Genomic DNA, 23,362 nt, shown 5'->3' with positions numbered 1-23,362 from the left:
GAGAAACACAGGTGAGTGCCACTTAAAAAGCAATTGCTAGACAGGTCATTGGTTAGTGTGAAACCACACCCGTTTTAACCTGTTACTGACTGAATCAACACAATTTTAGTTAAAATGGTAAGGGCAATCAAGTAGGGGCGAAATTCATATACAGTGGTAGCAAAGAATTATGCTAGATAAGCTAGTTTACAAAAGAATATGAAAATGGAATTTGCAAAAAAGTAAGAATACTTATAAATAATGCAATGTGTTATATAACATTGCAAAACATGAGGGGAGTCATAAATACAAGATGACAAAAAAGAGAGAAGTTCACTGTTAATACACAAAATTAATAAAAATAATATAAACAGTACATATGAAGAATAAGATTTCAAACAAACTACAAGATAAATACATATTGTGCAAGTAAGAATAAATATGTTGCACAAGTATAAATAAATAAATAAATAAATAAATAAATAAATTGGGGAATATGTTTGGTATTATTAGATATCCAAAATGCCTTAATAAAGAATAATGCATATATATATATGTACATATGAATACGCACATACATACAAATATGAGTAGATAGCAATCAACCAATGTTGACTTATAGTTCTAAGTATTCTCAATACCCATGCAAGAGACTTATCCTAAAACTTATTATGAAATAAGGGGCTCTAATATGGACCTATAAACTGCACATCCGTTAACCAACAGTCTCCTGTTAAGCCTGGAGATAATAGATCAATGGTTAGATCAAATATATAGAATGTTGAATGTAGAAACGAAATGAGGTAGTGTTAAGGCAAGGCAGGTAAAATACTGGAAGTCACAAAGGACATTATAAAGTAATTTAAATAATCACTTCCAATGATTTATAATTTTGAATTCCGAATTGAAACCATAGGGAATTTGAGTATGTAATTTCATGATCCAGTAGATTTCCTGCCTTGGCAACAATTGATCTCTATTTCCTCCCCTAGGGGGTAATCTTACAGTCTCAATCGCTCTCCACTTGAAGGACCTTGTGTCCTTCTTGTGTACCTCCAGAAAGTGCCTCAATAAAGCTGAGCATGGTTTATCATTGTTTATATAGCTTAGATGCTCACGGATGCGAGTCCTGACATCTCTGCTTGCCTTTTATGTTCAACGCACTCTATGAGGTGCACAACATAAGTGGTAGAGCAATTAACACACCCTTTGTGAGGTATTACATGAGTAGAATTCCTTGCCCTCGTCAATATAATCGCATGCTTTGCACCTACGGCTCCCACATTTATAGGTGCCATTAACATGTAACCATGATCCGGCATGTTTCTTTTGTGGTAATTGACTGGGGGCAAGGATATTACCCAAAGTGAGATTTTTTTTAATAGACACATTTGAAACCCTTCTCTACTGTTGATTTCAGCTGTGGGTTCCCAAGAAGAATGGGTAAATACTTTCTGACTATATCACAAACCATTGAAAAATTAGATGAATATTGTGTTATGAAGATCAAAGACCTGTCATCAACATATTCTTTCCATTTAGTTTGTGTCTGGAACGGCTGTCTGGCGTCTGTAAGTGTCTTTCTAGCTAGATGATCTAGGTATCTTAGGGGGTAACCTCGCTGTTTTAGTCTCTGCTTAATGTTGTTACTTTCATCAATGAAATCCTTCTCTTTACTGCATATCCTTCTCGCCCTAAGAAACTGGCTCTTGGCAATTCCCTTAAAAACGCGAGAGGGATGTGCACTTTTGTTGTGTAAAATAGTGTTCACTGTGATAGGTTTTCTATACAATTTTGAGTGAATTTTATGTTCTGCAACATCACCAATCAAGGTGATATCCAGAAAATTAACACATTACTTGTGCCATTCATGAGTGAAAATTTAATCCATTGTGGCCATTGTTTAAATGTTGAACAAATTGGGCAGCTTGTGTCTCTGTGGATGACCAAATAAAAATAAGGTTGTCTATAAATCTACGTTAGAACACTACTTCTGATCTGAAGGGGCTATCCACACTATATAAGGTTTGTTTTAACTAGCCCATAAACAGATTTGCATAAGAGGGGGCGAATTTCGCCCCCATGGCTGTACTTTGTCACTGTAGGAAGAACACCCCTTCAAAACAGAAGTAGTTATGCTCTAATAAGAACAAAGTGATGCCTAGAAGGTAGAGTATAGTTTCCGTGCTCATTTCAGAGCTCATTGTAAGGAAATATTTAATGGCTTCTAAACCCATATTGTGTGGTATGCTGGAATACAGGGAAACCACATTGATGGTGAGCCAGCTATACTCATCCAACCACACTGTATCCTCCAGCATTCGCAGCATGTGTGAAGTGTCCCTGATATAACTGGGTAGGGAGAGAACAAAAGGTTGGAGTATCCTGTCCAGCCAATCACAGAGAGGCTCCAGCAAAGAGCCTATCCCTGATACGATAGGGTGATCCTTTATGTGGGTAAGGCTTTTATGAACTTTGGGCAGGTGGTGGAAGATGGGGATGACAGGGTGGTCTACATATAGGGCAGTCGCAGTGTGCTGATCTAGGTTGCCCATGCAAACCCCATCATCCAAAATCTGGTCAAGTTCATGTTGGAATCTAGAAGAAGGATTCCTATTTAGGACGGAATACGTGTTCCGATCATTTAACTGGTGCAAAGCCTCATCCACATAATCTGTGTGGTTTATCACAACAACACTTCCTCCCTTGTCAGATTGTCGTATGACAATGGAGTCATTATTAAGCAGCGAGGCAATAGCTTAATTTTCTGACACTGAGAGGTTGTGCGTGGTGTGAGTAGCAGTGTGATTCAACTTATGTAAGTCCTCCACAACTCTTTTGTGGAACACTTCCAAGGATTTGCCTCTATTGTGAATGACATGTGCCTAGGGCGACAGATTGGTGCGGCGCACTATCTGTAGGCTCTGTGGGGAGGGGTGGGTGACTGGCTTTGAATTGAGCAACTATTGGGGAAAACATAGGTCGGGCTGGTTGGTATGCACTGGCACTCACATCAAGAAGCCGAGTCTGCCTACCTCCACTCCCTCCCTAAAGGTAGGACCCGCATCTGCACTGCTCTTTGCCTTCAAAAGTTGACAGTATACTGATTGTCACATTATTTGATGTTACTGTGATCTTTTGGAATTCAGCTCACAACATTTAAGTTCAGCTCTTGCGTCTGTTATGGTTATTTTGCTTCAACACCTGTGTGGAAGGCTCTACACTCTGCCTGTATTTTGTATCCTACCTATTTGTTTGTTGTATTCTTACCCTGATTTCCTGATAAACCTTTTATTCTGCTTGTTTCTACCTGCAAAAATGTTCCTGTTGGCCATTGCTGCATTCATTCCTGCTGGCCAATACTGGTATACTCTCTTCCTGCATGTCAATATCTACAAACTGTGTTCCTGTAGGATAATAATATGTTATTGTTTTCTTGTACCTGTCCTGTGCACCCTTTGGACTGTTCTTACACAGGACCTGATATTCAAAAGCTCTCCGCTCAGGCGAAATGATCTCCTCAGTATGGAGAAGTCCATAAAAAAATGTTAAAAACACAAAAAAAAATTTGAAAGTTTTTTATTTCACTATGAAGGGTTCCTTAATGTGAAGGAGAGACACCTACATTACAAAATAAGGTCTAAATAAAATCTCAAATATTTTGCATGATTTCTCTCCATGACGGCAAGATTTTGAATATCAGGCCCGTGTGTTGTGCTCCTGTGACCTGTACTGGGCTGCTGGCTTGTTTCTGATCTATTTAATGTTTTTTACATTGAATGTTTTTAAGACGTTGGAAATAAAGAATTTAGTATTTTTAGAAATTTAGTGAGCCTCCATGTTTTTTCATCAGCTTCTCTTGTCTTTATATATTCGCTGTGATCACAGAGAAATATTAATGATACTTGTGTATTTTTCATTCACCTTACTTACTTGATCTGTCAGCTCATTCCTGATAATTTTCAACAACCCACAGAAAGTCAATCATTACACTGAACCATGGACTGTGAGCAGAAGTTATGACCACTGAGGAATCAAAGAATTCACAAACAAAACTTTATATAGTAAATAAAACATAAACCTCTTTCTCCAATGGTAGTTAAATCAGGGTCTTGTCTATTGGTACAATGGCTTTATTTTTCATTCTTAGAAAAAAACAATTCACAATAAACAAATCACAGAGAGATTGTTTTATTGAAAAGAGTATAGAATTTATAATTGGTAACTAGAGGAGTAGGTGCAGTGGTAAACTTAAAGGGATACTAAACCCAAAATGTGTCTTTTATGATTAAGATAGCACATGCAATTTTAAGCAACTTTCTAATTTACTCTTATTATCAATTTTTCTTCGTTCTCTTGCTATTTTTATTTGAAAAAAACAGGAATCTAAGATAAGGAGCCAGCTTATTTTTGGTTCAGAACCCTGGATAGTGCTTGCTGATTGGTGGGTACATTTAGCCACCAATCAGCAAGCGCAACCCAGGTGGGTTGGCTCCTTAGTTCAGATTCCTGCTTTTTCAGTTAAACATAGCAAGAGAATGAAGAAATATTGATGATAGGAGTAAATTAGAAAGTTGCTTAAAATTGCCTGCTCTATCTGAACCATGAAAGAAAAAAATTGGGTTTAGTAACCCTTTAACTGGCATATTCCTGCCCCATTCTTAGCAATTTGTGATCAATTACAATCTCTTTCTCTTATGTTACTTTGAAAAATTCTTTTTAGCTACAAAATAGATGCAATCTGTAAAGAAGACAATATTGTAATAACAGTGGAAATATGCTCATCACAACTTTTGGAAGAATAGTAATTTACTATACTTAGTACTGCTGCTTGTTGGGTAAAAGCACTGCCAATGCTCACCTGCTAACAGATCAGTGATGGCAAACCTTGGCACTCCAGATGTTTCAGAACTCCATTTCCCATGATACCCGATTCAACTTCAGACTGCCTAAGCATCATGGGAAATGTAGTTCTACACATCTGGAGTGCGAAGGTTCACAGTCACTGTAATAGATACTTTCTGCTAATTCTCTTTGGCTAATACGTACTTCATACTCATTGGCTGATCTGTACAAATGTTTATTGACAGGAAATACAAAACTGATATGGCTATATTCATTTTAGATTAAAGGATTAAGAAACTCAAAATGTGATTCCCCATAAGATAGTTATTATGCATAATTACAAATTGTAGCTTTTCAACTCTCCCCAAAGAGGCTATAGTGTATTCCGTGGAATGCAGAACCCTGACATTCCTACATGCTGCACAGTGATTGGTTGATACAGGAGCTAATTTATATCTGTCCCTAATTGGCCACAAAAGCAAAGGAAGTTGAACAAATATTCAAAAGGTTTTTCAAGGGGTGTAAAAAAATACAAATTTTAATTATTTTAAAATATTTATGCAGCAAACAGATCTTTTGCAATGCAAATAGTGAATAATCTCTAATGCATACATAAAAAAGTCCCTTTAAATGTAAACAGCTTTCACTTAACAATTGTTTTCAGGTGAAAATATGTACATGTTTAAATACTGTTCTTTCATATGGGTGATAGAAAATGTTTGAATACAATGTCATCATATAAAAAGGACTCTGTGGTATGATTGCGTCTCTACATTAAGAATATGCTCCCTCGAAAACTGCCCAAGATTACTCTGCAAAAAACATATTAAAAAAATCAGATTTTGATAGGATATTAGAATATTACATTATATATATATAATATTTTAGAAGATAGTCTCAGTATTCAATATATTCAATTTTACTTCATAAGGCAAATGGTTTTATATATGTAAACAAAAGTAACATTTGTTTTCAAATTACTTTAAAAAGCTATAAGGAATTTGTGACTATTATTTATTTATTTAAAGGTAACCAAGCAATATAAGCACATAAATCAGGGCCGCTCAAACTGTGGCCCAAAGTACCACTGGGCAGAAATCAGTCAAAACTGTTGCCAAAAAAACAAGTCCACACTTTTTATTAGGTAAGTAAAGGGACACTAAATTAAAAATTAAACTTTCATGATTCAGATAGAGGGGCATATTTAACAATGTGCGAGCAGACATTATATGAAGTAACGTATCATGTCCGCTGCCCATCGATAAATGCCTATGCTGTCGGCATTTATCATTGTACCAGCAATTCTTGTGAGCTGCTGGTGCAATGCTACCCCCTGCAGATTCGCGGCCAGTCGGCCGCTAGCAGGGGGTGTCAATTAACCCGATCAAATTTGATCTGGTTGATTTCTGTCCGCCGCCTCAGAGTAGGCGGACAAGTTATGGAGCAGCGGTCTTTAAAACGCCACTTCATAACTTCTTGATAACTTCTGTTTCAAGGGAGCTTGATAAATATGCCACAGAGTATGACGTTTTCCAATTTACTTTACTTATCAAATTGTGCACAGTCTTTTTTTATGCACCATATTGAGCATCTATAAGAGTTCCCAGTGTATATGTATACAAGTCTGAGATTGGCTGATGACTGTCACATGACACAGGGGGTGGCAAATTGAAATACATTTTTAAGTTTGTTAGAAAAAATCTACTGCTTATTTAAAATTCAGAGTAAGCGCATTGTCTTTTTATTATGCACTTTTTGATTATGCAATTCTACTAATTTAATGGTCCTTTAACCCCTTAAGGACCACCAATGTACCCTATACGTCGCTGGTCTTTCTATGGAGCTTACATTTTTTAAAGCGCATGGCCTGCTGGAAAGAGTAGGGCCATAATAGCGTGCCGCTGGTGGCAAGACCCAAGCTATTATGGCCTAAGAAGGGGTTAAGCGTATTTATTTGTACCAAATGTTCTAAAATTGAGTAGTATATACAGTTCAATTAATTAATTAATACTAATTCATTTCCTATGTAATATTTAACAATTATCCTAAACAACAATTATAAACATAAGTGGTTTATAGATTTTTTTTAAACTTCCATGCTTGACAACCCTGGTCTTCATAGCTGTTTTTTTTAAAGAATTTATTATGAAATGTCCAAGAAAAAGACTGACTATGGGAAGAAAACGGGTTACACAGCTGCTCAGCAGCTTCACATGCACATAACAATTTTGAAGGAATGGAGAAAGTGTGGAAGAAAAACTCAGTTCTTATGGATCCCTTGGGAATCGCAGCTAAAATGTAGCCTCCAGCACCAGGTTTTAACACTGTCCTTTGAGAATATTCAGTATGGGTCATAATAAGTCAACATATCTCATTGGGATGGATTAAATATACTTGGTTGTGTGATATACAGGAAGGATGTGACCAATAGTTATAACTTTAGGTCCATAGAGAGACAAATTGTGACCCTACACAGGATCTTTTTTGTTGCACTCCATCTGCAAGTCTACAGATGCACAGACATTTCTGAATTGGTTTAAAAAAAAAAAGTTACAAGATGTTGACCTCGTCTTCTCCTTTTAATACAAGGAATTCATATTGCAAGAATGTTAGTCCAATAAAACCATGCTGAAGGGAGCTGATTACAAATAAGCAAGATGGCTACCATTAAATACGTTTAATTGGTATATAAATCATACTGTGTCTGAGTGACATTGAATTTTAATTCATCCATAAGTGAATGAAACTTTAGTTTAATGGGTGATGGTTCCACAGATTCATGTCTTAATGTGTAAAATTCAGACTCAAGCTAGGTAGAACTTCAAATGCATATTGAGTTCCAGTATCTGCGGTTGCTTACACTGAAGAAAGCTTCCCATGGCAACTACTTTAGTTGTAAGCAGTTGAGGACTATGTGTTGGGGCTGAATCTTCATTTTGTTGACCTAAGTGCCCAAAAAGCTAGAGAGAGATGTCAATGCCTGACACAGGTCTGTTGCTTGGTCAGGCATGTTTAAAATACCCAAGTCATGAACTTCACATGTCCAAATGTAGTCTCTTAGCAATATTAAAAGTCTGTGGGGCGGATCATCATAGTGACTGATTTTATGCCATGGCTTGGCCCCTTCCAGTAGTGCCATTTAATTCCATTATACTTTGCTGTACTGGGACCACCTGGGTAGTAGATGCCATTCAGATTAGAAGGACCACAGGCATCGAACCACCAGCCTATAGAAGAAAGAGTGTGTTTTTAGTACAGCCATATAGTTCTAGGATATTTAAGCACCCCCTGCCATGCAGAAAGCCCACTACTACAATGCATAGTCCTTAGAAACTGCTCACTTAGAGTAACAAAAGTTTGGCACCATTACACATATTGAAGGGACATAAAACCCCCAAATTTTCCTTCATGATTAAGATAGAGCATATATTTTAAACAACTTTCCAATTACTTCTATTAACAAATTTCCTTTATTCTCTTGGTATTCTTTGTTTGAGGAGCAGCAATGCGCTTTTGAGAATGGAAGTATATTGCAAAAATGCTTCTACTTAAAATTGTGTTTATGTACATTTGTTTGACCTAAATTTTTAGTACTGATTAATTTTTTTTTAATGTAAAAAGTTTGAATAAACCTATATTTAAAAAAATAAAAAATAAAGGTATTATTTAGAGATGTGCCCAAATTGTAGATCATGTTCTACCAATAGGTCCATTAGTGCTGACCGTAAGATTACAAAATTGTTGCGTGATTTCCCATTCCCCTCTCAGTTGTAAAGCATTACAACTAGCACTTCAAAAAATCTCTCATCAGCTTCTATTTAAAGGGATACTAAACCCAATTTTTTCTTTCACGATGGAGATAGAGCATGCAATTTTAAGCAGGAATGTTAGCTTATTTTTGGTTCAGTACCTGGGTAGCGCTTGCTGATTGGTGGCTAAATGTAGCCACTAATAAGAAAGCTCTACCCAGGTGCTGAACCACAAATGGGCCGGCTCATAAGCTTTACACTCCTGATTTTTCAAATAAAGATACCAAGAGAACAACAAAAATTTGATAATAGGAGTAAATTATAAAGTTGCTTAAAATTGCATGCTCTATCTGAATCATGAAAGAAAAAAAATTGGGTTGAGTATCCCTTTAACACACAGTATACAGACTTCAGCATTGCATTTTACCAGCATGCAAAAAAGTCAGCAGGTAGGAACCATGATCCATTGCGTTTTATGTGTAATTCTAAGCTACTTTGTAGTTTTTACAAGGAAAAGGGCCACTTTTGTTAATGTCAACATGAAAACAAGAATGATACAGCACAAGAACATCCGTCCCTATGTTAAACCAAGATCAATTTCATGTGCAAACTCATATTTTCTTATGCTTAGCTCATGCATATGCGGATCACATAGACTCACTTAACAAAGACCGTGGGGCCGACGACAAGTTACGGAGCTTCTTAAAGGAACACTGAACCCAGTTTTTTTTCTTTCGTGATTCAGATAGACCAGGCGATTTTAAGCAATTTTCTAATTTACTCCTATTATCAATTTTTCTTCATTCTCTTGCTATCTTTATTTGAAAAAGAAGGCATCTAAGCTAAGGAGCCAGCCAATTTTTGGTTCAGAACCCTGGACAGCACTTGTTTATTGGTGGGTGAATTTATCCACCAATCAGCAAGAACAACCCAGGTTGTTCACCAAAAATGGGCCAGCATCTAAACTTACATTCTTGCTTTTCAAATAAAGATACCAAGAGAACGAAGAAAATTTGATAATAGGAGTAAATGAGAAAGTTGCTTAAAATTGCATGCTCTATCTGAAAAACAAAAGAAAAAAAATTGGGTTCAGTGTCCCTTTAACGTCCATTTCAGGCATCCGCTGCTTCATAAATGGAGCCCCAAGTCTCACTAAAGTATGGCCACCCCTGATTTAGAGTGTAGATGGAATTTAGTGCTGGACAAATCAGCTTTCTACTTGTCTCCAACCTTTTGGTAACCACACATAAAAGCTGGTAAATGTACAACAAAGTGAATAAATACACAAAAATATTTTTTTTTCCACTGAAAATACAGATTGATATAAAATAAAACTCATGGTTACCTCCCGTGGCCATCTGAGCACACCTGCAGCTGCACCTGTCATTATCTACATCCTTGGTGCTAAAATCTGTCCCCGTGGGGCTGAAACTGCTCGTCCTCCCTGCTGTCCCACTGTATCCTTTGAGCTGCAACCTAAGAGAGATTACACAATGAGAAGACGGCACAAATGAGTACAACGGGATAAGTGTAAATATTGTTATCAGAAGAAGAATGTTACACTGTGTGTAATGTCTTTTACCGGAACGGCTTCCATTTTTTAAATGTGCAATCTCCAGGCTGCAGATGAAGAGAACTCTGCAATATAAAAAGCCAGTGTCCCAGAATGCCTTGCACATTTGATAAGTTGATCCAACAATAAGGAATCATCATACATATGCACACATACACATATATGCGCACCTACACACACATATATACAACATAAACACACATGAATACACATACCATACACACATACACCACACAAATAACATAAACACACATACACAATAAACATACACACATGCACCACATGCATAAAATATACAAACACGCACATGCATACACAAAGTACATACACACTCACACTATACACATAACACACACAAACACAAGCATACACATAGTACAGACACACATACTATACACATAACATACACAACACACATATACAGATACACACTAGATATAACACTATACATATAACATGCATAAAAACACACATTAAACACAAAAAAGCATTTCCATATTTATACAGAACTGAGGAACTTATAGGGTTGTAGCACTCACATATTCTCAAAGGTGTCAACTGAAATACATTTTCACAGATTTCTGGTTCATTCACACATAGCCATACACACACATAGTCACACACACACACACACATAGCCATACACACACAGTCACACACTCACACAGTGATACACTCACAGTCACACACACGCACACATAGCCATACACACACATAGTCACACACACACACACATAGCCATACACACGCATAGTCACACACACAGCCATACACACACAGTCACACACACACACACACACATAGCCATACACACATATAGTCACACACACACACAGCCATACACACAGCCATACACACACATAGTCACACACACACACACAGCCATACACACACACACACAGCCATACACACATATAGTCACACACAGCCATAAACACACTTAGTCACACACAGCCATACACACACATAGTCACACACACACAGCCATACACACATATAGTCACACACACACACAGCCATACACACACATAGTCACACACACACACACACAGCCATACATACATATAGTCACACACACACACACAGCCATACAAACAGCCATACACACACATAGTCACACACACACAGCCATACACACACATAGTCACGAACACACACATCCATGCACACACATAGTCACACACACACAGCCATACACACATAGTCACACACACATAGTCACACACACACAGCCATAGACATAGTCACACACACACACATAGTCACACACACACAGCCATACACACACATAGTCACACACAGCCATACACACATATAGTAACACACACACACAGCCATACACACACATAGTCACGCACACACAGCCATACACACAGTCACACACACACACATAGTCACACACACTCAGCCATACACACAGTCACACACACACACACACACAGCCATACACACATATAGTCACACACAGCCATACACACACAGTCACATACTTACAGCCATACACACACATCAGTGGCGTATTTAGGTTTTGTGCTGCCATAGGCACTCAAAATTAGGCCTTTTTCCCCTTTAATATTTTTTGGGGTCAGTGTGTAAAATGTTTTTTTTTCATAACAATTCAAAAGAAAATGGGCTAGCAAAACACTTGCATACAGGTGGGTTGAATTGCATGCATCTCATACCATTTTCTCCCTGAGAGAAGGGAGAGAAAAGAAGGGAAGGGGAGAAAAGGGAGAGAAAGGAAGAAGGAAGGGAGGGAGAGAGAGAGAAAAGTGTGGAGGGAGAGGAGAAAAGGGGGGAGGAAAGAAGGGAGGGAAAGAAGGGTGCAAGGGAGGGAGGGAAAGAAGGGAGTGAGTTGAGGAAGATAGAAGAGGCCGCATGGATGAAGACTTCGCCGGCTGGATGCCTCTTCCATCCTGAAGACATCCGACGAGGAGCTCCTCTTCAATACGGTCTCCACCATAAACTGGATCTTGAATGCAAGTGATGGCATCCAAGATGGCGTCCCTTGCATTCCTATTGGCTGAAAGGTTCCAATCAGCCAATAGGATTAGAGCCGCTAAAATCCTATTGGCTGTGCCAATCAGCCAATAGGATTTGAGCAGCTCTCATCCTATTGGCTGTTCCAATCAGCCAATAGGATTGAGCTCTCATCCTATTGTGGGTGGGGGGTTTTACTGTTGGGGGGTATTTGTGGGGTTTTTTTACAGGTAAAAGAGCTGATTTCTTTGGGGCAATGCACCGCAAAAGGTCCTTTTAAGGGCCATTGGTAGCTTATTGTAGGCTAGGGTTTTTATTTTGGGGGGGCTTTTTTATTTTGATAGGGCTATTAGATTAGGTGTAAATCTTTTTTTATTTTTGATACTGTGGTTTTTTATTTTTTGTAACTTAGTGTTTTTTAATTTTTGTAACTTAGCGTTTATTTTTTTGTAATTTAATTGTAGATTTAAATAATTTGAGTAGGGTTAGGTTTTTTTAATATGTAATATAGTTAATTTAATTGGTAGTTTAATGTATTTTTAGTATAATAGGGTAGGTTAATTAATAGTTTAATATAGTTTAATTTAATTCTACAGGTAAGTTTATTTATTGTATTTTATTTATATTTATTTATTTATATATATTTTTTATTATAAGATAGGGATGTTGTAATTTTAATGTAAAGTTAGCGGGTTGTTAGGTTAAGGGGTTAATAGGTTTATGGTGATGCGGGGGCTGGCAGTTTAGGGGTCAATAGGTTTATTAAGTAGTAGTGATGTGGGAGGCCAGGGGTTTAGGGGTTAATACATGGTTGTGGTGGGGTCCGGGAGCGGCGGAATAGGGGTTAATACTTTTATTTAGTTGCGGTGGGGTCCGGGGGCGGCGGTATAGGGGTTAATACTTTTATTTAGTTGCGGTGGGGTCCGGGAGCCTTGGGATAGGGGTTAATAACATTATGTAGGTGGCGGCGATGTCGGGCAGCAGATAAGGGGTGTTTAGACTCGAGGCTTATGTTAGGGTGTTAGGTGTAAACGTAACTAGTTTTCTACCATAGAAATCAATGGGATATCTGGCAGCATCGAACATAAGCTTTTGCTGCTTTCAGACTCCCATTGATTCCTATGGCATCTGCGGCCTCCAGGGTGGCGGATTGAAAACCAGGTACGCTGGGCCAGAATAGCTGCAAGCGTACTGGTTAACTATTTGATAACTTTGAAAAGTGTCAAATAGTCGGAACATCTGTAATGACGTAATCATCGATCTCTTTCAGATTGAGACTCGCGGATCGTATGCTACGTCACAGATTTCAACTTTTGCCGGTCTGTAGGCTTTGATAACTAGGTTGAATCAAGCTTGCCACAAGTACGCTGCAGAATTCCAGCGTATTTCAGGTTGATGGCTTGATAAATATCCCCCCATGGGTTCATGAATGCAGAGAAAGCTAGTTATTAGTAGCTAACATACATTAGCACTGAGAGTTTATGATTAGACATCACAAGCTGATCTTAGCAGTGCACTGCGCTCGCAGAACCACCACAGCTAACAAGGGGAGGCAGCATATCGGCACAAGGTCTTTTCCTCCAGCCTCACCTTGTAACCATATCCCGGGCAAGTTTCTCACCAAGAATGCTTCCACTGCAAAAATGCCAGCGGCTCTAAATGAAGCAACAGTTTAAAGGAGCACTGCCTGTGAAGAGTGACCTTATTAAGTGCACGTGCCTTGTCTTCTCTGTAAAAGCCTGCACTTTATTGCTCACTGTACTGTGTGCTGGTTTTAAGAGAGAGGATAGGGCAGATGTGCTGCCCCTCCCAATCTGTTGCCATAGGCACGGTCCTTGTTGGCCTAGGCCATAATACGCCCCTGACACACATAGTCACACACACATAGTCATACACATATATAGTCACACACACACAGCCATACACACACATAGTCACACACACACGTACAGCAATACACACACATAGTCACACACACAGCCATACACACATAGTCACACACACAACCATACACACACATAGTCACACACACACACACAGCAATACACACACATAATTAAACACACACACAGCCATACACACATAGTCACACACACAGCCATACACACACATAGTCACACACAGCCATACACACACATAATCACACACACACAGACATAATCACACACACGCAGCCAGTCACACACACACACACACACACACACACAACCATACACACACATAGTCACACACACACACACAGCAATACACACACATAATTAAACACACACACAGCCATACACACATAGTCACACACACAGCCATACACACACATAGTCACACACAGCCATACACACACATAATCACACACACACAGACATAATCACACACACGCAGCCAGTCACACACACACACAGCCATACACACATAGTCACACACAAACAGCCATACACACACATAGTCAGTGTCACACACACACATAGTCACACACACACAGCCATACACACATAGTGACACACACACAACCATACACACACAAAGTCACACACACACATAGTCAAACATGCACACATGGCCGTACACACACATAGCCACACACACATCCATGGCATGCTGTAAAATATTTCGGTATATTATTTATTTACAAACCATCAGACACAAAATATGAATCCATGACCCTCAGATTTTAATCTTCCTTATTAATTTTAAGCAATTATTTTACACTAAAACAGATGAAAGTTAAGAAAACATCCATAACATGAATAGTTCAATAAAGACTGAAAATAAAATACTGAAAGGATAAATGTGGAAAGTTATAAAAACAATGATCTCCATTAGATATTGTTGCAAATATTTTCGCTTTCCAGAAACAGGTAGAATCAAAATGTCAGTACTGTTATGTTCAGTGAGTACAACACAAGTTCTCTTCCTTTGGGACGCAAAATCAAAGCCTGCAGTACATTTTGAGGACAAATGTCACATCTGGAGGTGCCAAGCTAAACACCCTCTGACGTTCACATCTGTTTGCTTTAAAGGGATGTTTGTCTGAGAATTAAGACAAAAGCAGGCAGAACTTTTATAAAACATGTTGCCTTCCAACCCATACAGATACATGTCCTGTTTGTCTTCCATTAAGACAAACAAATGCCTGTACTGCATTGTTATATTAGAAGTGCACAAGCACAGCAAGCTGCTAAAGAGACACATTTTCTTTTAACCCCCCCCCCCCCCCCAAATAACAGAAAAAGTGGAACAAACTAGATAAGGGGTTATGGACCAAAAGTGTGGAGCTAAAACTTCTTAAAGGGACATTAAACACTAAATAAATACTGAAAAGAATGGTATATTTAAATAAAAGATTAGTCTGAGAATAACATTTAGATGTATTTTTTAAAGTTTCATTAGCTGTTTAAAAAGTGACAAAATAAATGCAAAGTTTTATTGTCTATAAAACAATGGGAGCTGCCATGTTGTAACTTAGGTTACCTTCTCTGCTGTGGCCAATTAGGGACAGTTATACCTAAGATGCTAGAGTGTGCAGCCAATTTGCTGTGTGGAATGTAACAGTGTTCTGCACTTTCATTTCTAACAGGAACTGAAAAGCTCACAATTTCAGAGTGGAATTACAGGAAAAGGGAGCAAAATGAATAATGAAAGTATATTGCTAAGTTTTTTTTATATATGCAATTTATCATTTTATATTACCATCTCAAAGTGTTTAATGTCCCTTTAAGGAGCATTGGGAACATTGGGGTAGAATCAATGAGTGTAATGGTATAAAACTAAAGGACATTTGAATAAACCGTTAGGCTATATATAAAAGAAAGCTAACATCAAATATTCCAAGATGTTTTGAAGCAGATGGGAAAATGGGCAAACTATGCAGTTTTAATCTATTAGTGTCTACATTTTTATGTCTTGTTTAGAGTCCAGTTCATAAATTATCGTTGATGTCTACTCAAAAGCCAAAAATATATTTCCATGCAGATTGCAAAAAACGTATGTGTTGTGGAGAAATGAGGATTTATTTCAAAAATTAGATTTTACTATCTGCAAATGATTGTGCGGTTTCATGAAACACAACCGTCTGATAATTATCACTAGAAAGCAGAATGTTTGGTCAAATCTGAAAGGAATATAAACAGTTCATTAAGAGTTAAAATTATTATGCTGTAAAATACCAACACAATATGCACTGATGGACGATAACAGCCCACACGTTACATTGTTTATTAATATAAATATACATAACACGCTACAATGCAAAAATATCAGGTGCAGATTCCATAAGTTGGAGTTGATCGACAGGAATAGGACCCTTTACAAAACACAGATTACAATTAAAATAAAAGAATAACCTGGGATGTATGAAAGGAGTTATAGGCATTGGGTGTACATAGTTGTTGGATGTGAATCTTATGAGGGTGGTAGGAAGATTTAAAGGGACACTACACACCTTGTGATTACAAGAACAAGGGGTCATGATTTCAAGTTGAAGGGTAGTAGGTTCAGGAGTAATTTGATTAACCACTTTTTCACAGAAAGGGGGACTGATTAATGGAATAAACTTCCATTTGACATTGGGGGACACTGCTTTGGATAGGCATAAGGCTAATTCATCCTTACCCTTTAAAGGAAATGTGGACAGACTTGTTGGGCCTATGGCTCTTATCTGCTGTCAACCAGTAGTGGCCCTACTCAAGATAGGGCCCTGGTGCAAAATGTATTCTGGGCCCCCAAAAGGTAACTCAGTAGTAAGCAACAGTAGTAATATACATGCTGCTCTATATAATGATTTTGAGGATAGATGGTCCTGCAACTTACACTAATAAAAGGTTCCCTTGCATTATGATTGTACACATTTTGCACATACCTTTGTATAGAATGGTTAATATGGGCCCCTCCAAGCACTTGGGCCCTGGTGCCACTGCAACTGCTGCATCAATGCTAGTTCCGTTCCTGCTGTCAACATTTATTGTTCTATGTTTCTAAGATTTTTCTACAGTCTATGGGGCCGATTTATCATATATTAGGTGGACATTATCCGCTGAGCAGATCATGTCCGCCCAACATCGCTGAATGCCGACAGCATTTCTGGTGAAATGCTTGTGCAATGCCGCCCCCTGCAGATGCCGCCCCGTATTCGATCGGGCTGATTGCTGTTCGCCGCCTCAGAGGCAGCGGACCAGTTAAGGAGCAGCGTCTTAAGACCACTGCTTCTTAATTACTATTTCCGGTGAGCCTGATCACTCGAGCGGAAACAGCTGCATTGGGGCCGATTGACCACTTGTTAAATCGGCCCCTATGTGTTAACATACTAGATGAGTTTGAACATGTTTGAATACATTAACCCCTTGCTTGATATAATAGTTTTACAAGCTGACAAACTCCCTGACTTATTTAGCTAAACCAGCTCAGACTTGTTACTGGGGGAGATACAGCTCGCCACAATAATTATGGTAGCAACATTTCCATTGCTTTTGCAGTTCCTTGTCGGATAATCTTTGCTGAAACCATTTAGTGACATGGTAAGGTGAAGCGGGTATATCATGCACTTGTCAGAATTGGAAAACCCACAATTTTAATTTACAGGAAAAGCAAGTATATTGCACAGATGCTTTACTACACATAATTCAACATTATTTTACTGTCTCTTCAAGGTCGTGAAGGGGTTAATTAAGAAACAAGGAGGGGTATATTTATTAAAGGTCGAGCGGACATTATTCGCTGTATCGAATCATGTCCCCTTGACCTCGGCATACGCTGTCGGCATTTATCATTGCACAAGCCTTTCTAGTGAGATGCTTGTGCAATGCCGTCCCCTGCTCACCGGCAGCCAATTGGCCGCTAGCAGGGGGTGTTAATCCGCCCGATCGTGTAGGATCAGGCGGATTGAAGACCGCAGCCTTAGAGGCAGCGGACAAGAGCTTGATAATTTGGCCCCATAGTGTGAACCAATAGCAGTTTTAGGTTGTATATTTCAATGTTAACTTTTGCTCTTGATTTATAGTCTCTTATTAAAGCACAAGCCAAAACACATCAGATTGTTTCTTTCTTTATTTCCTGAAGACTGTAAATAGGATTTTCATGTTTTTCATTTTTGGCTCAAAATAAAAGAACGTTTTCAGTCAAGCAGTGTTTTCTTTTTATCTTTATTATAGAGGCTTATCTACACTGTCAGCCTAGTCTGTAAATAAATAAAGAAGGTGATAAACCCGCATGCACCATGAACATGCCTTAGCCTTGCACAGCCAAAGCATTCATCTTCTAAAGGTTGAGGGCTAGATTACAAGTGGCGTGCTAAAGTTTGCGCACAAGTGATATTAGAAGTTGAAAGTTAACGTGCGTCGGTTAAGGGTGACTAAAAACTTCATGTAAAGGTAAAAAGTAAAGTAAAAAAAAAGTAAAAGTAAAAGTTAGGGCTAAAATAAAAGATGCATCTAACACAACATAAATACATTAGGAGTACACTCACGTCAAAATTAAACTTTCATGAGTCAGATAGAGCAGCCATTTTAAACAACTTTCCAATTTACTTCCCTTAACAAAATGAGCAGTCTTTTTATAGTTACACTTTTCTAACTGAGCATGTGCAAGAATTTGCAGAATATGCGTATATGCAGATGTGATTGGCTGATGGCTGTCACACGATACAGGGTGAGTGGAAATAAACAAAACTTTGAAATTTGTCAGAATTTTTTTTACTTCTCATTTGAAGTTCAGACTAAGGGGCACATTTATCAAGTTCCGTATGGAGCTTGATGCCCCTTGTTTTCGGCGAGCCTTCAGACTCGCCCGAAACTGAAGTTATGAAGCAGCGGTCTAAAGAACGCTGCTCCATAACTTGTCCACCTGCTCTGAGGCAGCGGACAGAAATCAACCCGATCGAATACGATCGGGTTGATTGACACCCCCTGCTAGCGGACAATTGACAGTGAATCTGCAGGGGGCGGCATTGCACCAGCAGTTCACAAGAAATCCTGGTGCAATGATAAATGCCGACAGCGTATGCTGTCGACATTTATCGATATGCAGCGGACATGATACGCTACTTCGTATCATGTCCGCTCGCACATTGTTAAATATGACCCTTTGTGCTATTGCATTTTCTTTTTATCATGTATTTGTTGATTATGCAAATTTACTGGTCCTTTAAAATAAACTATTACACTCATATGAACACTATCTGATCAAAATAATTCATATAAATATTCATATTTTTTTTTATTTATAAGGGTTCATAGGAATATGGTCTATGGCTATGTATTTGACTGCAAAGGGCTATAATATATATATATTTCTAAATAATAATTCTTTTTTTAAAACTTTTATTGAGAAAAAAGCGCCATGTTACAAAGCTGAAATTAAACAAATACATTTTCATTAATTGTACATTGGTGTTTTATAAACTATATTCCATGTTGATCAGAAGCGTTCGTGGATCAAATAGGGTTATTGTGAAATGTAATGAGTTAATGCATACCAACATATACCAGCTTCATATATGTAATGGTCAAATTCTACAAGGAAAGCTGATCGACTGTTGTCCCAGATCGATTCAAGTACATGGAACAGATATCAATATTATTTCACTTGGACTGTATCCAAGTGCTTGTGATTGGAAGAGAAATCCGTGAATGACATGTACAGTATATGTCTGTTATTGGCACAATCACATATACATGTTTAATTAAACAATAATAACAAACAAATGTTTCCTGAGTGTCTTTGGAGAAGAAAAGGGTAAAAAGAGAGGGGGTTTTAGAGGGGAGAGATGGGATGAAAAACAAAGAGGGGAGAAGGGGAAGTATATAATAATAAAAAAAACCTTAGGGGGTAGGTGGCAAAAAAATAATTATTTAATAATGTGTTTTACTGTGTATTTAGTGTAAATATTTCACATTCCAATGTTCTTCACATACAGGAAAATGTTATTTTTATATATATGTATATTCCTATACCTATAAAGCTATTCCTATAGGTATAGATATATATTTTACAATACTTATCAGATATACATAGAAATATATATTTAATAATTAAAAATAATTCTATGTGAAAAACATTGGAAGGTAAAATATGCGTAATGCGCTTTGGGTTTCAAGCTTTAGATCTAACGCAGTGTCAGGTTTGCTCACATGATAAATTAATTATATTATTGTGCATTATGTAAATATTAAAAAATATTAATAATAATTAGTATAGATACTGTAACATATATATATATATATATATATATATATATATATATTCTATAACATATTTAGAACATTTTAGTACAGCTATAACAATTATTTACATTATTTTTTTAATATTTTATAATTTTTTAATAATATGATAAATATATAACTCATCTTAATGCAACTCATGTGGGTTAGTGCACAAGGAATTAGTGTACTTCTCTAAGGTTTAAAAAAACAAGACAGGAGTACACCAAGGGGCCTAATTATCAAAGCAACAACTGAAAATATGCTGGAATTCCGCGTCATAATTGTCGCAAGATTGATCCGCCATATTTATCAAAGCGTCAAGATTGGCAAATGTTGAAATTTATGACGTAAAATTCGATCCTGCAATCTCAAACCGACACAGATCGGTGCAAGTTGAAAACAGTTGAATTTGAGCAGAATCGTGTTTATTCGCCCTCCTAATCAACACTATTTGAAGCTCTCACAAAGTTATCAAAAATTCTACAGTTACACTTGAGTCTTTTCCGACTCAGCGTACCTAGTTTTCAATCCGCCATCCTTGAGGTTGCGGATGCCATAGAACTCAATGGGAGTCGGAAAACACAGAAAGCTTATATTCGATGCTGCAAGAGAATGAAGCATATTACATAATAAAAGAGAATTATTAAAACTGTATACCCTTTCTAAATCAAACAATATTATTGCTCCACATTTGGTGCACTAGTAGATATAGGGATGAAAATGAAAAATACATTACTACTGATGGATTATGCTACAACTTTGTCTCTCATTACAAAGCAAGGGGACAATATTATTTCTATATTTGGTGCAAAGTTTTGCCCCAAACTTGTTGCACTAATAGATATAGAGATACAAATGAAATAAATACACAGCATAATATAGCTAACTTCCTTTTTATTTTTTGGAAAAATCTATGTGCACCATGTTTAAGCCATGTAATACAAGTCACACTCTCCACTTCGTGCCATATTTGAGTCAAACTTTTCGCACCAATGATAATGCAAACTCCTAAATAACCCACACATTAGTTCATTTTTCCACCACTTTTGATTTGACTATGCATAATCACATGATTTATGATATCAGCCAATCTGATTCAAATACACATTATAAACTATCACTAACGAATCAAATTGCTCGATACTTGTGTCATTGATCACTCATCAGAATTTGTAAGTGCCATTTGTTACATTGTGTATTATACTTTGAAAGTATGTATATGTGAAATTAGTATTAAATATAAACATTGATGCTGACATTAGGACACACAGTGTAATATTTTAGACAAGGTGTTTAAAATTCAAATTTATGTTTGATTCAATAGAATCTTAAGCTGATAGCTCAAAGGGATAGCCCACCTAACTTTAAACGATTCAGATACAGCAGAAATTAAAATCACCTCTTTACTGGCATGCTATTTTCAAGTGTATTTATTCCTTCTCTTGAATTTATTTTTCAGTAATAAATGTCATCTTATATGCCAGCCCATTTTATAACACCTGTGAAGGGGTGGTTTTCAAAAATAGATTGCAATCAGGAGGGGTTAGACAGGTGCAGAGAGAAACCTGGCACGGCTCTTAAATTGACAGGAAACCCCAAAATATTCTTTCATGATTTGGATAGAACATACAATTCTAAACAACTTTCAAATTCACTTCTACAATCAAACCCACTTCATTCTCTTGTTATCCTTTGCTGAAGGAACAGCATTGCACTACTGGCAGCTAGCTGAACACATCTATGTAGCCAATCAAAAGAGACAAATGTGTGCAGGCACCAATTAGCAGCTAGCTCCCACTAGTGTAGGATATGTTCGTATTCTTTTCCAACAAGGGATATCAAGAAAGAAAGCACACTTGAAAATAGAAGTGAATTTCAAAGTGCTTCAAAATGACATGCTTTATCTAAATCATGCAACATATATTTGTATATTGTAAATAATACATTTACAATATATACATATAGTGGTATAAATAAACACAGAGATATGACAGACAACATTGTTTAGAACAAAAAAAGGAACTTAGGGACATGTAAATATGTTTGCAAAATATTTCTGACATAACACACACACACACATATATCTATATATACATATGTGCAAGGATATATGTACAAATTCTAGCATTAATAATAATTTAAAAAATAAATAAAAATATGAATCCTAGAAATACAAATACACATTAATTTATGGGAAAGTATCATATAACAAATTAATATAAAAATAACTTTCTATGAGATATTGTTTGTTGAGGTATAAATCAATCTATTTCTTGGACATTAACAGATGCAAAATAAAAGATTAGCTTTAGAGAAATGTGCTTGTTCATGGACAGTAATGAAATGGTATAAATAAAGTTGTGAAAAACATGAATAACCGCGACATCGATGATTGTTAGTTAACACCAGTCCGATGCTCTTCGCACCGTACTTGACGCACATTTTTTTGACGGCTTTTTTGATAGATAAAGAGATCGTATTCAGGTCCGCAGCAGCGATGTCTGGCGAGCATATTGACGCCGGCGAATGCAACATAGTTGACGCTTTGATAAATAGGCCCCTAATTCTTCATGTGCGCTAACCCGACATGAGTTATATTAAGGTGCGTTATGTATTAAATATAAAATATTGAAAAATATTAATGTAAATAATTATTATAGATGTACTAAACAAATTCTAAATAATACATATAAAAAATATATATATATATATATATATAAAACACGGAAGGGGACTGCACTCTCAGACTGTACTTGGTGGTACACATTACATGACCCTGTAAAATGCTCAGGCCTGGGTGCTCACTGGCACTCACAGGAAGCTGTGCTGTCACCAGAGTCACAGGCAGTTAACCCCAGACAGGTCTAGGTGCAAGAACCATAGGGAAAATGACAAAACAAATTATTACAACAAACAGAGAAAGTTCAGCACTCAATTACAAGCTCACAGCTAAGATTAAAAGCAAAAATGGAAGGGTTAGTTACCGCATTTGGCCAAATGGGACAAGCCCAGGTACCAAGTCAAGGTCCCTTTCAAAACCTGGGAGC

At 37.3% G+C, this 23,362-nt stretch overlaps 1 protein-coding gene across 1 annotated transcript in view; it reads right to left on the bottom strand.

Moving 5' to 3' along the window:
* Positions 1–5,043: 5,043 nt before the first annotated feature.
* The window catches only part of LOC128653620 (angiopoietin-2), a 120,816-nt gene continuing 102,497 nt past the window's right edge, over positions 5,044–23,362 (bottom strand). The window contains exons 8-9 of the mRNA XM_053707011.1: positions 9,919–10,049; positions 5,044–8,051 (exon numbers count right to left, since the gene is read on the bottom strand). Coding sequence (XP_053562986.1) covers positions 7,891–8,051; positions 9,919–10,049 — 292 coding nt within the window. The 3' untranslated portion in view covers positions 5,044–7,890. The remainder of the gene's footprint in view (positions 8,052–9,918; positions 10,050–23,362) is intronic.

The sequence above is a fragment of the Bombina bombina genome, chromosome 3 (assembly GCF_027579735.1).
Source record: "Bombina bombina isolate aBomBom1 chromosome 3, aBomBom1.pri, whole genome shotgun sequence".
NCBI lineage: Eukaryota > Metazoa > Chordata > Amphibia > Anura > Bombinatoridae > Bombina > Bombina bombina.
This window is presented reverse-complemented; position numbering and strand designations above follow the sequence as displayed.